Here is a 14,180-nt window from a genome sequence, read left to right as displayed (position 1 = left end):
TTATCAGCATTTCCGGGCACCATCTCAGACAGTGAGCGACTTTATCGGTGCAGATGACATACAGTCGAACCGGGGTATATCAAACTCGCCAAAAAACGTTTATTAGTTCGATATATGGCATAATTCGATATAGGCCCGCTATAGGTTTTGACACAAAGGCACATAACAAACTAGAAGAAAAGTACTTTATTAATATGGTGGCTTACTTGCGTGCCCTACTGTGGAACAAAATAGTCTCAGATTTTTTTCTGTGTCAACGACTTCGCTGCCTGCGACAGCAGGCATGCCTCCACGTTGTCCAACGAGTTGGAGCAGCTGAGGCCGCAACCTTCCACATTCAAGCAATAGCGCTGGACCAACGCAAGTGCACTGATCACTTCGGAGGATGTAGGCAATGGGCCATCATCGATTTACATATTGCTGTCGCTTTGGCTCGTGGTCGGCACGACGTCTGCAATGTAATCCTCATCCTTATAATTGGCCCATGATGGGGACATTATCGTCCGCACTGACAAACTCGTCGAATTTCCATCCGTCGATAGCACCCGGGAACTCTGCCAGCTCGTTCTAAACTTCGGCGGAAACACCTGCGGTGTCTTCAGTGCTGTCAGAATTTGGGGTGTCATCACCAGGCATGCGGAAGCCGGCATGCCTAAAGCAGTTCGGGATCGTCTCCTTCTTGATATCTGCCCATGATCTACTCAACATAGAAATAGCTCCGAGCAAGTCTATCTTAAGCTCCCTGCCGACACAAAGGTTCTGCAGCAGCCCCTTCACCAGGCGCTTCCGATAGCCGGCTTTCATTGTGCGTATAACGCCTTGATCCAGTGGTTGCAGTACAGACGTAGTGTTCGGGGCGAAAAACGCAGCTCAATGTTGCTGAAGGTTGTACTGCATTGGTGCGATGAACAATTGTCCACGAGCAGGCACCCCTTGCAATTTTTGCCTACCAAATCATCATTCCATGACGATAGCCATCTGCTGAAAAGCTCCCCGGTCATTTACGCTTTTGAGTTTGCTTGGTAGGTAACTGGAAGCGACGGCGCATTTCGAAAACACTGCGGTGTCGTGCTTTTCCCGATAACCAGAGGTCGAGGCTTTTTCGATCCGTCTAAATTAGCTGCCAACAGCACGGACACACGAGCTTTGTTTGCCTTGCCGCCGCTTGTCTTGTCGCCACGACACACAAGTGTCTTGTTTGGCAACATTTGCCAAAATAGAGTGGTTTCGTCCGCATTGAACATATCTTGGGCTTTATATCTAGCTGGGATATCTCGCCAGTTTTCCTCGAGCCATTTTTTTATGCTGTCCAGGTCCGCTGCTCTGCTTTCACCTGTAACAGCTTTGCCAACGATGTCGTGCCATTCTTTGAACCGCTGAAGCCAGCCTGAACCGCCTTGGAAATCATTCCTGTTAAGCAGAAAAGCAAGGTCCTTGGCTTTCTGCTCGATCATAAGGCTGGAAACCGGGATGTTTTGCGACCGAACGTCCACAAACCACTCGTAAACGGCCGCTTCAACAACTTCGTTCACAGCAGCGCGCACACGTCGGGCGCCACGGGCACCTGGCCCTTTGTCCGACTTGGCCTTTTGTCCGACTTGGCCCTGATGTCTGCCTTGTTCTTCAGAATAGTACTCAACGTGCTCCTTGGAATTTTGTACGTGGCGGCTACGTCGGACTTCTTTTCACCGTGCTCAATCCGATTGATGATTTCGAGTTTCGCGGCGAACGGCAAATTTTGCCTCTTTGTGCAAGCCATGATGACAGCGCGCCAATTCAGTTCACAGAGCACCAACGGGCAACACCACAGACCACGCTGAATCGGCAGCAGCAGTCACTAAAGCATAAAGAAAGAAAAAATGGGGCTCACTTCTACCGCCTCCGCGCCTCGGAGAAAGCACGACGGCCTCTGATAGGCTGTAAGCGCTGCAAGCGGGCCAGGATAATTTCTTGGAGGGGGGTGTTCGCCCGCACACAACCGGGTCTAACCAACTTTTTCTAGGGTGGCGCCGGCACTTTTCCCCGCCACCGCGAGCGAAAGCCAACTTGCTGGGGCACTTTTCAGGCACATGGAGTTTGGTATATCAGTTGTCGTTGCTATTTTCGTTCAATAAAACAGTAACTTTTGCTATATATTCTCAATGTACACTTACCGTGTTTAGGAATTGTTCGATATACAGGATAATTTGATATAAACGGATTCGATATAGTCGGGCTCAACTGTAGCTGTTTCTGACTGCATCCATGCTGAGATCATGACTGCCGTTGCCAGTTCCATGGAAGTGTATCCGTGCGTTTATGAAAAATGCCAACGCCTTCGCTACCGCTGATAACCAACCTTTTGCCGTGCTTCAAAGCTTGCATCGACGTTCTGCGTCAATCAGCGCTGTTGTGGCTGAAGGAACTGAATTCGCTTAATTGAAAAGCTTCAATGGTGTTGAGGATGACAGGGACATGACCGTGCACAAAAAGCAAGAAAAGTTTACGGACTATCTTCATGCGATATAAAGTGTGGTAACTTGTAGTTCACATCTTGTTCATTATACTGTAAGCAAATGCTTATGTTATTGCTTGTAACGATTTCGGAGGCCTGAAACGCTTCAATTTAGGCCTGAAATGTGCATATTTTGTATTTTGAATTATCTGTATATGGAACTTTTTGTTGTCCCCTTCGAGTTCGATGTGCCAGATATACGAGCTTGCTTAGCTTTCGGGCCAAAGAGAGTGGCATTCCCATCAATCTCGGCACGCTTCAAGACAATGCTATTGAGCGTTGACAGTGACAGTCCAAGGTCTTTGGCGATGCCGACTCTTTTTCGCGCTGGCTGCTTGATGATTGCTTTAAATACGTCCAGCTTTTCGTCAAGGAAAAGCGCTTTCCACTTACACGACGCCGTCAAGGCTTGACAAAGATTGCATTGACAAGTTCAATGCTAACAGGCTTAGTGCACACAACAGCGACTGAATACAAGTTACAGCGTGCAGCGGGGGGACTGTCATGCTCTTTCAGCATTCCGTACTGAAACTCCTGTTGTAAGCACAGTGATGGTGATACTAGCTCTTTTCACAAATGGCCATCTAGGGGCGGCCTCTTCAACTCGCCTGCGGCTTCTTGCAGCTTGTTCCGTGGCCAAGGCAGGCCAAGACTGTTAAACGTCAAATTAAAATAGCGGTTCCCTGGTGGGCTCGGCACACTAGGTTTTGACTAGGCTTGTGCGAATAGTGGATTTTAGGTTCGTAGCCAAGAGAAATTTTGGTCGAATAATTTCTAATCAAATTTGAATAGTATACGTGATATACAAAGAAAAATGGGCATATTTATCATAACATAACTAACCTGCACAATATTTTTTTTAAATTGAAATAAGGTCTCTATGCGAGTGCTTTTTTTTTTTTTTTGCCGATCAAAGGAAGTCGAAACAACTTCGATAAGTAGTAGGATTTGACTTTCAGTAGGATGCAAGTGATAACTTGTAAAATACGGAACATTATTCATGGCAGTTAGAATGTATAAGTCTACAAAACAAGCTTTTAAGCTTAGAAAAATGACCAATCGTTTTGAGGATCATATGTTCATTTAAAGGGTCTCTCAACAGCTTTACAATTAGCCATGGAATGGATTCACTAAAGAAGCCTATTACCTCACGAATTAACCGCCGCCAAAACTTTAAGAATCTGTCCAGTATGAGTGGAGTTTTGTGATTTTCCACGTGCTGTGATTGCATTCTCTCTTCTTGTTCCGACGAAAGCGCTTGAAGCAAAGCCAGGAGAGATGGCATGGGGAAAAAAAACGCGTGACGTGCGCATTGTGACCTTAAGCATTTTTTCTCTTTTTTTTTTCTTTGAATATGCTGCTTTTCAGTGTGATCGGGCATGTACGCGTGAACAAGTCGTGGCCACCCGCCGCACCCAAGTAACGACCGAGCGCCCCATTCCTAAATCAGCCAATGGCTGGTGCAATGACTGTGATTAGCGATTTTTGACTCTTATGTCTCATTTTCCGAGAGAAGAGAGCAATTTTTATCTAATTTTGAGAGTTTATTGTTAATCCTAGATTGCATGCTGCACTATAATATTAGCTCACTTGTTCTCGGTAGCCTCGACTACCGATCGGCAGCGTTTGCTGACCATACTGAAAAGGAGTTGCAGGGCCCTTTAAATTTTAAGTGACGCTTTGCGGCACAGCAAATTTTTTTTGTAGAGGTGTTTTCACGGCTCAGCACCACTATACTGCATGAAAACCACCCTTACAGGCAGTTTCATGGGGAATAATACAGTGAAAGCTCGTTTATTCACACCTCATTAATTCGAAATTTTGGATAATTCGAAATGGTCGCCGCAGTCCGGTCTGCTGTGCATAGGAAACCATGTGTAAAACGATTCATTAATTCAAACAGAAATTGCTGCCTCTACGAATAATTTGAAGCGCGTGCCGTCGAGCGTCATCATGGTCAAACACTAGTGGGAGCTTTTAGGGCCGAGCAATAGGTGGCACGGCTGGTTTTTTCAAGCTTCAAATGGCCTCCGAGCAAAGGGCGAGCAAAGTATGGCCTCCAAAATCCAGGGAGCAATTTTTTTTTTCTGTAGCCCTCCCGCTATCTCAGCGCCAGGCGCCACTTGTGTATGCGGGACCCGCGGGACGCTGAGGAGTCGGCGGAGTTATCCTAGCAATCCTAGGCCGCACCTGGCAGCGTCACTTTGTTCCTCGAGCACGTTGTTCGTTCACACTGTCAAGCCGTCCTATTCCGCATCGAAGTTGCAAGATGCCGCGGGGAAACTACTGCGCGAAGACTGTCAAGGAGAAGGTGGAGATTTTGCGAGAGGTTGACCAAGGGAACTCGAGCAAATACGAAATTGCAAGGAAGCGCGGCATACCTCCGAGCACGTTGTCAACCTACATATGCAACAGGACGGCCATTGAAAACGCCTATGAAGCCGAGGATTTTGGCGCCAGTAGAAAAAGGCTAAGGACAGCGAAGTTCCCGGAACTGGAGCCAGCTTTGATAATCTGGGTTAAAGAAATGAGAGCCCAGAGTATCGCATTGAGTGGCCCTATCATTATGGCCAAGGCAGCCGATTTCCGCTTGGACATTGAAGACTTTGTCGCCTCCGAGGGATGGTTTCATCATTTCAGGGAGTGGCACAACCTCGTATTCCGCACGTTATCTGGCGAGGCAAAGGAAGTGGACGCCGAAACGTGTTACTTGGAGAAGCGACACCCTGCAGCAATACTTGGAGAGCTACTCACCACAGGATGTGTTTAACGCTGGTGAGACAGCGTTATTTTTCAAGTTGCAGCCAGACAAGACTGTCACCTATAAGGGAGACAGCTGTGCCGGCGGCAAGTGCAGCAAAGAGCGCGTCACTGCTCTGGTTGCCGCAAATATGACCGGTACGGAAAAGGTCCCCCTTTTTGTGATTGGCAAAGCACTCAAGCCACGGTGCTTCAAAAACATTCGGTCACTGCCGACGGAGTACGCCGCAAACAAGAAAGCCTGGATGACAGGTGGCCTATTCAAGAAGTGGCTACTGAAATTCGACAGGCGAATGGAACTGGGCGGCAGACGCGTTCTTCTTGTCGTCGACAACTGTTCGGCGCACAAAGTCGACGTTGAGCTGAGAGCAACAAAGTTAGTGTTCCTTCCAGCATATACGACTGCGGCCCTACAGCCAATGGACCAGGGTGTGATAAGGAACATCAAGTGCTTTTATAGGTGTCACGTGCTGGAGAGAATGATTTGGGCGCGGGTGACAGGAAGCACTTCGGCATTACGCTGCTTACTGCCATGCACATGTTGGTGCGCGCATGGGAACAGGTGACCGCGACCACAATCGCAAACTGTTTCCGCCACAGTGGATTTGCAGCTGGAAGTGCGCAGGATAGTTGTGATGTCGACGTGGATGGGGCTGAGGAGCTCATGCCAGTGGCATTGCGCGACACTCTTCGGGGCGTACGTTTTGCCGATTATGTTGAAGTTGACACCGGTGCATTGGTGTGTGGTGCCCTCACTGATGAGGACATTATCGCTCAAGTAGCCGGTGCGCAGCCTGTTGCTGAAGAGCCAGAAGGCGAGGAAGACGAAAATGACGAAGCGCCTGTGCACTCGTCAGCTTCTGCGGTGATAGAGGCACTTAATGTGGCGCGTCTCTTCTTCAGCTTTGAAGAGGGTGAAGAGGATTCCCTGCGCCGCGTCCGCGCGCTAGAATAGAGAGCCGCAGCTGTGGCATTCAGAGAAAAGAAGCGGATGATCATCGCCGACTTTTTTGTCCAATAAATATTTTTCGTGCCCCCACCCCCGAAATCCACCCATTTTTGCTCACTTTCATTATTTCGAATTTCGTTTAATTTGAAATCGCTCAGCGTTCCTGTGGAATTTGAATTAACGAGCTTTAACTGTATAGACCTATTCGTTCCTATCGAATACTTCGAAATATTCGATAATTTAAATTCAAATTGAAGCGAATTCGAATACTCTACTATTCGTTCGAATATTCGAAGCATTCAAATATTCCCGGAAGCCTATTGATTGATATGTGGTTTAACGTTCCAAAACCACCACATGATTATGAGAGACACCGTAGTGAAGGGCCTTGGAAATTTTGACCACCTGGGGTTCTTTGACATGCAGCCAAATCTGAGTACACGGGCCTACAACATTTCTGCCTGCATCAGAAATGCAGCCGCCGCGACCGAGATTCGATCCTGCGACCTGTGGGTCAGCAGCCCAGTACCTTAAATTCGCACAAGCCTAGTTTTGACGCATCATGCAAGAACTGTTCTCACAGTTGCGATGTAACAGGACGATTCATAATACATGGAATTCTATGAGAGCTATACCGGGACCGATGAAAGACAACCTAACAGTTGAGAAAAGGCAGCAGTGAAGAGCGTAACAGCAGGGTTTCATTGTATATTGTTGGGGATTGGATTTACATTTATGGCACGCATTGTACGAGGGCATCTGTTCTATGCTTGCATGTCTAATGCCAGCCCTGTAGTGTACATTAATCCTGCAGCTTGTCATCACCTTTTTCTCTACAGCGGCCGCAAGGTGCATCTGTGCCAACATTTGACATGGCAGCCCCCATCACGGCACCTCTTGTTGGTGCCCCAGCACCAGCTATGCCTGAAGCAGCTCCACCGACCTTTCAGGGTGGATATGTGCCTCCACCAATGCCACAATTTGCCTCCCAGCCACTGCCTTCAGGAGCACAGGCACTGCCACAGCAGGTGTGTAAGCACTTAGTATGCTCACACTGCTTGCATTTATCTATGCCACGACAGTTTCTTCAAGGGACACTGATTTACATTCCGGCAGCTTAAAACTGGTTGTTGGTTAGGGTTGCAGCAAAATATACAAGGCAGATGGGGTCTTACGTGGACATTGCATAATAGCTGTTGTGTGTCTAAATTAATATTTTTAGGTAAAGTTCAGTTAGTCACATAAGCTTATGGGGGCACAAAAGCTGAATTCTCAAGAAATGTGGGTTTATATTCTTTATTTTATAGCTTCAGACTGTTGTACCTTCTGTAATACATGATGGTTCAATCAATTGTGTTTGCTGTGCTTTAGTGCATGTTCACATTTGTCCTGTATTCCATGTCTTGCTGCCTACACCAGGAGTTCTGTAGCCTCCTAGCCTTGGGAAACCACAACAGCTTTTCCAAAGTGTAACGAAACTCTGCCCCTATTTCCACTGATACACTTTGACCATACAGAAGCCAGGAGGTGGTGCAACTTCCAAGTCTGTCTAATGGAGTATCAACTCTGCCACATCGATTTGTTAGCTGTGATGTCAAAAGCCATTGCTCTTGATGAGGAGGATCGATGAGTTTTTCCTTCCCGCCCTACTCAGCGTTTTAATATGCATGCTGACCATGCAGCTACTGTCTGCAGAGCACCCCTGAAGGTTTGCAGAATAATGCGTACTGTATACAGGAGGGTGCCAACTCCAGTCCTCAACCTTTAGAGATATGTTTTAAGGTCACATTGCTAGCCCTTCATTCAGGCATTGGCGTGCGGAACAGGCGTTTGTAGCCATTTGGCTGTTAACATCAGCCTTGATGCAGTAAATGTGCAAAAGAGCATTGTTTTCGTAAAGGGGCCCTGCAACACTTTTTGAGCATACAGTCAAATCCCGCTACAATAAAACTGACGGAACGCGTGAAAAAATACATTGTCGCAGAATTTTGTTGTAACGAAATTTCGTCTATAGACCACAAAATTTGGTAAGATCTAATGATTATAACTTGTCTTTTGGTTCCTGCAAGCACATGCATTTAGCTCTAGATGTACCTTGTCGAACACTGAGTGAAAATATTTTCTCGCGTATAACGTGAACAAAATATACAGGAAATCTGGAGCTGAAGTCCGGGTTCGAATTATGCGAGAATTTTGGCACAGAAGTTGGCTTCTTGGCACGACTTTATAGAAATGCAAAGAAGGCAGCCTTGCATCAATACACGGGTAGTTTTTTTCTGCCTCCCGCGGTTTGCGGCCTGGGGTGCCAGTTATATGCAGGTGTAGGTAGTACAAAAGAAAATACGATATTCAGACGAGGCTTGCCGAGTGCACATCACCACCGATGAGCGCGCCAAAGCTTAGCTAGAGGCCAACTGATAACTGCAACTGAAGGTCACGAAGCTCCGTACTGCCGTGGCCATAGGTGAAGGACAAGAAAGCCATAACGCATCACGTCATTTTATGGCTTTATATTGCCTTTAATCTACGGCTGTGTAAACTGCGCACCTTCGAATCGTATTCATTATCGAAGAACGAGACGATAGCGACCATGCACGGTTTCCTGCGCAGCAGTTGCAGCAAACATTAGTTTCATTGTCAGGTAGAGACACGCGGTAGGGTCGAAGGTGTACAATAGATGTCCCAACGATTTGAATTCGATGTGCTGTAGTATTAGTGCGGCCCAGCTTAGACGAGCAACTATCGAAAGAATATGCATGTTTCTGTAACAATGCGAGCAGCTGCTGCCTCGGTGAATTCGTCAGGTCACTGCTGATAGCGGTGGTAAAGGCGGAGGAAGAAACATGCTCATCGAGGGAAGGGTTTTTGGAAGCAATGGCTAGAAGTGGCATGACAAATACAGGCTTGAAGTCGGCAACACGAGCCACAGTAGAGCCCTGTGGCAGTAAGGTCTTTTCCGGTGTAGAGTTTACAGCGGTGACAAGCGCAAGGCCATTGCCAAAACGAACGACACTGGACGGAAGAAGTATACATTTATGAATGCAAAGTGGTGAAGGTGAGACGAATACATCACCGTGATAGATGTCGTTGGACGTAATGCTGACAATTTGCTATTGTAGTGGCGGCAGTTCGATGTCTTTCGCAGCGACCAGACGAAGTGGCTTCTGATAGTCGTCGTCAGTGAGGTGAATGTTGCGTTGTCCACAACAAATCGTTGCGGAAGCAGAGGATAGAGAATCCCACCCCAAAATTAGTTGGTGAGAGCAGCGGGACAGGACAGCAAACTGGACATGATGGCGGATGCCGTCGATGAAAACACAGACAATACAAAACGCGGAAGGGCAAATGACGTTCCCCTTGGCAGCAACTAACGTGGGGACATCGTAAGGCGCCATTACTTTCCTTAAATGTTCACACAAATCAGCATGTATCACAGACAATTGTGCACCTGTGTCCACCAAAACATCGACTCGCACTCCTTCCACTTCCATAGAAACTATGTTACACAGGCCTGATGGAGGAATTTTAGTTCTAATTCCGAATGCAGTTTTTCCTGCACAAACTGCATCATTTAGTTTTCCGAATGAATATCAGAGGAGAATGAGGCGGGCGGAAGTGGAGAAGTGGAACGGCGGAAGGGCAAAAGCGAGCGGCTTCTCGTATTTCGGCTGTTCAGCGATGCAGCCGATGCCGGAAGAGATGGAGACCGGTGCGGGGGAGACGAATAACGCCGACCTTGATAAGACGCCCCAGTGTACAAATCCCGTTCGTGCACGTCGTTCTGACGCTCATCTTGCTGGCGCTTTCGGCAGAAACAAGATGTGTGGCCGCGATAGCCACAGTAGTAGCAGACAGGACGAGACGAGCGCCACGGTGGGGGATTAGAAAGCGTTCGGGGCACCTGGAGATAGCGCGGTCAGGTGGGCCGAAGTAGGGTTAGGTGGCACGGAACGGTAGTTCACCGGGGGAGCGGAAGCAACTGACGCGTAGGATGGCAGCGGCAATGTTGCGTGTGCGTCGCTGGGAGGCACGGCAGCAACATGAGGGTACGTGGATACAGGGCGAGAAGCAGGTGGCAGTACGGGCGCAGAGCCGGTCAGGGATGTAAGTTCCTCCCTGATGATGTCACGCAAGGGCACTCCCGAAGACTGTGTAGGACGCAGTGTAGGAGGTGTGAAGCCCATAAACCGCAATTTTTCGCGTATAATGTCCCGGATGAAGTCACGCAGATGGCCATGAGACGTGGAGTCGTGGTCGCCAATGTCCGGTTTGAGACGAACTGAGTCCAGCGCATCAAGGCACTGGCATGTCATCATGACATAAGCGATGGTAGCTGGGTTTTGCACAGCGAGGGCATTAAAGGCAATAGGCCCAATGCCTTTCAATATATGGCGAACTTTGTCCGATTCCGGCATGGATTGATTGACACGCCGGCACAGAGCGAGGACATCCTGGATGTATGAAGTGTACGATTCGCAGGGATGTTGTTGGCGTGTATCGAGTGTCCTCTTCGTGATGGCTGATCGAATGTCCGGTGTTCCAAAAACGTGTCACAGCTGCTGCTGGAAGGTAGCCCAGTTGGGTCAGATAAAAAGTGACGTAACGCAGTTTGGCGGCCTCGTCCCACTTATTAGCGGCATTTACGCTTTCGTAGTCATCAAGCCAGTCTTCTACGTCTTCTCCCCGAAGACCAGAGAAGAGCGGGGGTTCCCGCTGATGTCTGTGTATGTAAGTAGGAGGGGCAGCATGCGGCGGTGCGTGGTTGATGACAACAGTGCCAGCACGCTCGGTCTAGGACATGCTGCCTGACAGTGGGCGTAAGCGGCGGCCTGAACGAAGCTTCAGGGGGTAGAGCGGACAGCGGGAAGTCAGAGGACCGAAAATCCACTTTCACCCCGTATGAAGTCTTGGTAGTCTTGGTTGCATCAGCGTTTATTTGAGGAAAAACCTCTCAAAACGAACGGGCAGAGCCAGTACACAGACGATGACAATGATGATGACACAGAATGGCAATGAAGACAGAGACAAGCGCATGATGGTGATTATGATCATGCAGGGATGAGAACGATGAACGATGTAAGTAACAAATGCCCACAATATATATATATGTATAATATAGAGAGAGAGAGAGGGGGGGAGGGAGAGAGAGATCTAACAGACAGTAATGTCAAGGAATGTATAGGGGAAGTTATTAGACACTATTGTAATGTATATGTGAAGAAAGTGGGTTAAAGCGGTCCCACGTTTAAATTCACATATAAACCCAATAAAGTGACTGCGGGGATAGCCGCCGTGGTAGCTCAGTGGTAGAGCATCGAATGCGTTATTCGAAGGTCGCAGGTTTGTTTCCTGCTCACGGCAAGTTATCTTTTCACCCGCTTTTTTTTCTGTGCATTTACATTACAACTGGATCTAATAACTTTCTTTGGCATTTTTGTCTGTTAGATCTCATTAATATTGTGTCAAAACATGGAAAAACGAGCCCTTAAGTATACACTTCTTTCCCATATATATATATATATATATATATATATATATATATATATATATATCATTTTCAAAGTATTCGCATCAAATGCATAGGTGTATATTAAACTGCATGTAACCGGTTGTAAAGGTTGCTTCACTGCAATGTAGGGGTGCTAAGCCATGTAAGCACTTATCCAGAAAAAATTCGCTTTGCCGCGAAGCCCCCCCTCAAATTGAAAGGGGCCCTGCAACACTTACTAAGCATGGTTAGAAAACACTGCCGATAGGTAGTCGAGGCTACCGAGAACACACCAGGCAAATATTATTGCGCAGCACGCAGCCTGTAATTCACAATAAATTTTTAAAGCTGAAAATTGCTTTCTTCCCTCGTCAAATGACACAAGCTCGAAAATCACTTGTCACAGCCAAGAAGGAACATACGGATCTGGTCACAGCCATTGGTTGATTTGAGCATGGCGCGCTTGTCGTTACCGTGGCCGCCGCTTGTCCACGAGTACGTGTGTGATCAGACTGAAAAGCCGCGCATTCGAAGAAAAAAAAGGTGCTCAAGGTCACTAGGCGCGTGTGACCTATTTTCTTTCACCGTGCCATTCTTCCCTGCTTAGCTTCCAGCTATTTCGTCGGGATGAGAAGAGAGAATGTAATTGCATCGTGCGACAAATTTTTGGAACTCCGCTCACACTGGCCTGATTTTAGAAACTTTGGGGTGGTAAATTTGTGAGGCAACAAACACTTTTACTGGCTCCATGGCTGCTTGAAAAAGTGTACCAGGGCCCCACTAAAAGAACATGTTATCTTCAAATAATTCATTTTATTAAGCTTGTTATGACTGCTTATATGCTCCAAGTATAATAAATTTTAAGACGTTATGTATCTTATAGGTTATCACTCGCACCCTACAGAAACTACTATTCAACGTTGTTTCGACTTACTTTGAACGAAACAAAAAAATGGCATTTGCATAGAGCCCCTATTTTAATTGAAAGGAAATATTGTTCAAGTTAGTGAGGTCATGATAAATATTCTCTTTTTTTGTTTTGATGTGTCATTCATGCCATTCGAATTAGATTCGAAATTATTCAATCAAAATCACTATTCGCTTCGAACCAGAAATTCACTATTCGCACAACTTTAATATATATATATTTGCACAGTTTATGAAATTCCCCTCTGTTCAACTTACTTTGGATCTTTAGTTCCTATGAGGATTTTGGTGAAAGGATTGCACTTGGTGTGCTCATGGCAGGCAATGGAACAGGTGTTGGAACACTTCAAGGGCCCGTCATGGGTTAGTGGGACACATAAGTCCCACTTTTTCTTTTCATAAACTAAGGGTCGTATTTTGGTGAAAATCGATTCATACTATCTTTAAGTAATTATTTTTATATTCCACTGGCATGTTTGTATTGGCATGTGAAAAAATATTTATATATGAACCCACAAAGGGTTAGTCAATGTACAGGCGGTGTCAAAAGTTTAGAGACCTCTAGATCTGAGAAACATTACAGTATTTTCTCGCTTAATGAACCCACCTTTTTTTTTTTTTTCAGAAAAGGTAATGCCAATATGGGGGGGAGGGTTCATTACAAAGGAGAAAAAAAGTCACTGGAGTTATAACAGCAGAAATTTCGCACGTAAGCTTTGCTTGCTTTAGTCTATGAAATATGCGATCAATCTTTTTTGTAGCCCGCATCTCTCTTTGTTTCCTCCCGTGACCAAAGCGCACGGATCAACACCTAAGGGTCATCCAGCCGCCCCGCCGTGGTGGTATAGTGGCTAAGGTACTCGGCTGCTGACCCGCCGGTCGCGGGATTGAATCGCGGCTGCGGCGGCTGCATTTCCGATGGAGGCGGAAATGTTGTAGGCCTGTGTGCTCAGATCTGGGTGCACGTTAAAGAACCCCAGGTGGTCGAATTTCCAGAGCCCTTCACTACGGTGTCTCTCATAATCATATCGTGGTTTCGGGATGTTAAACCCCACAAATCAATCAATCAATCAATCAGGGTCATCCAGCCACTCGGTTCCCATGATCCAGCACATGCTGTTTGTAACCAGCCATGTAGCTAGCGTATCGATCGAACGTGCCCTGCGCGGTAGGTGTCCCAACTAAGTTCACAACGACAAACCCGACCACAAAAATGCAGCGTCGGATGGCGGCGCAGAAAGGTTGTGGTAGACGTTGGCGCTGGGTGCGGTTGCGCTTCGCATGGCCTCCGAAATGGCGGGCTCTTGCTTTGCTTTTGTGCCACTGTGCTTGTGTGGCGCTATCAGCAAAAAGGTTTCTCCTGCATTCGACAGGTGGCGCTTTGCCGCAAAAGGCGCGACTTTCAAGCACTTGATTGATTTTCAAGTATTTTGATTGTTGTCCACACTCCCGCTGCTCTCAACGGCTTAGCAAGGTTGCGAAACTATGTTTTGACTTTTATTGTGTTGTTATTTTGTGATATAATGGCTTGATTCAACGTTGCTTCGATCATCAACGGCACT

The 14,180-nt window shown here is 47.0% G+C and overlaps 1 protein-coding gene across 3 annotated transcripts in view; it reads left to right on the top strand.

Annotated features, from left to right (window-relative positions):
• The window catches only part of Sec31 (COPII coat complex component secretory 31), a 170,543-nt gene that overhangs the window by 136,782 nt on the left and 19,581 nt on the right, over positions 1 to 14,180 (top strand). For all 3 annotated transcript variants that reach the window (XM_075879503.1, XM_075879502.1, XM_075879501.1), the window contains one exon: positions 7,043 to 7,231. In XM_075879503.1, coding sequence (XP_075735618.1) covers positions 7,043 to 7,231 — 189 coding nt within the window. The remainder of the gene's footprint in view (positions 1 to 7,042; positions 7,232 to 14,180) is intronic.

This window comes from Rhipicephalus microplus, chromosome X, assembly GCF_043290135.1.
Source record: "Rhipicephalus microplus isolate Deutch F79 chromosome X, USDA_Rmic, whole genome shotgun sequence".
NCBI classification, from domain to species: domain Eukaryota; kingdom Metazoa; phylum Arthropoda; class Arachnida; order Ixodida; family Ixodidae; genus Rhipicephalus; species Rhipicephalus microplus.
Note: the sequence above shows the minus strand (reverse complement) of the source record. Positions and strands in the feature narration are given on the sequence as shown.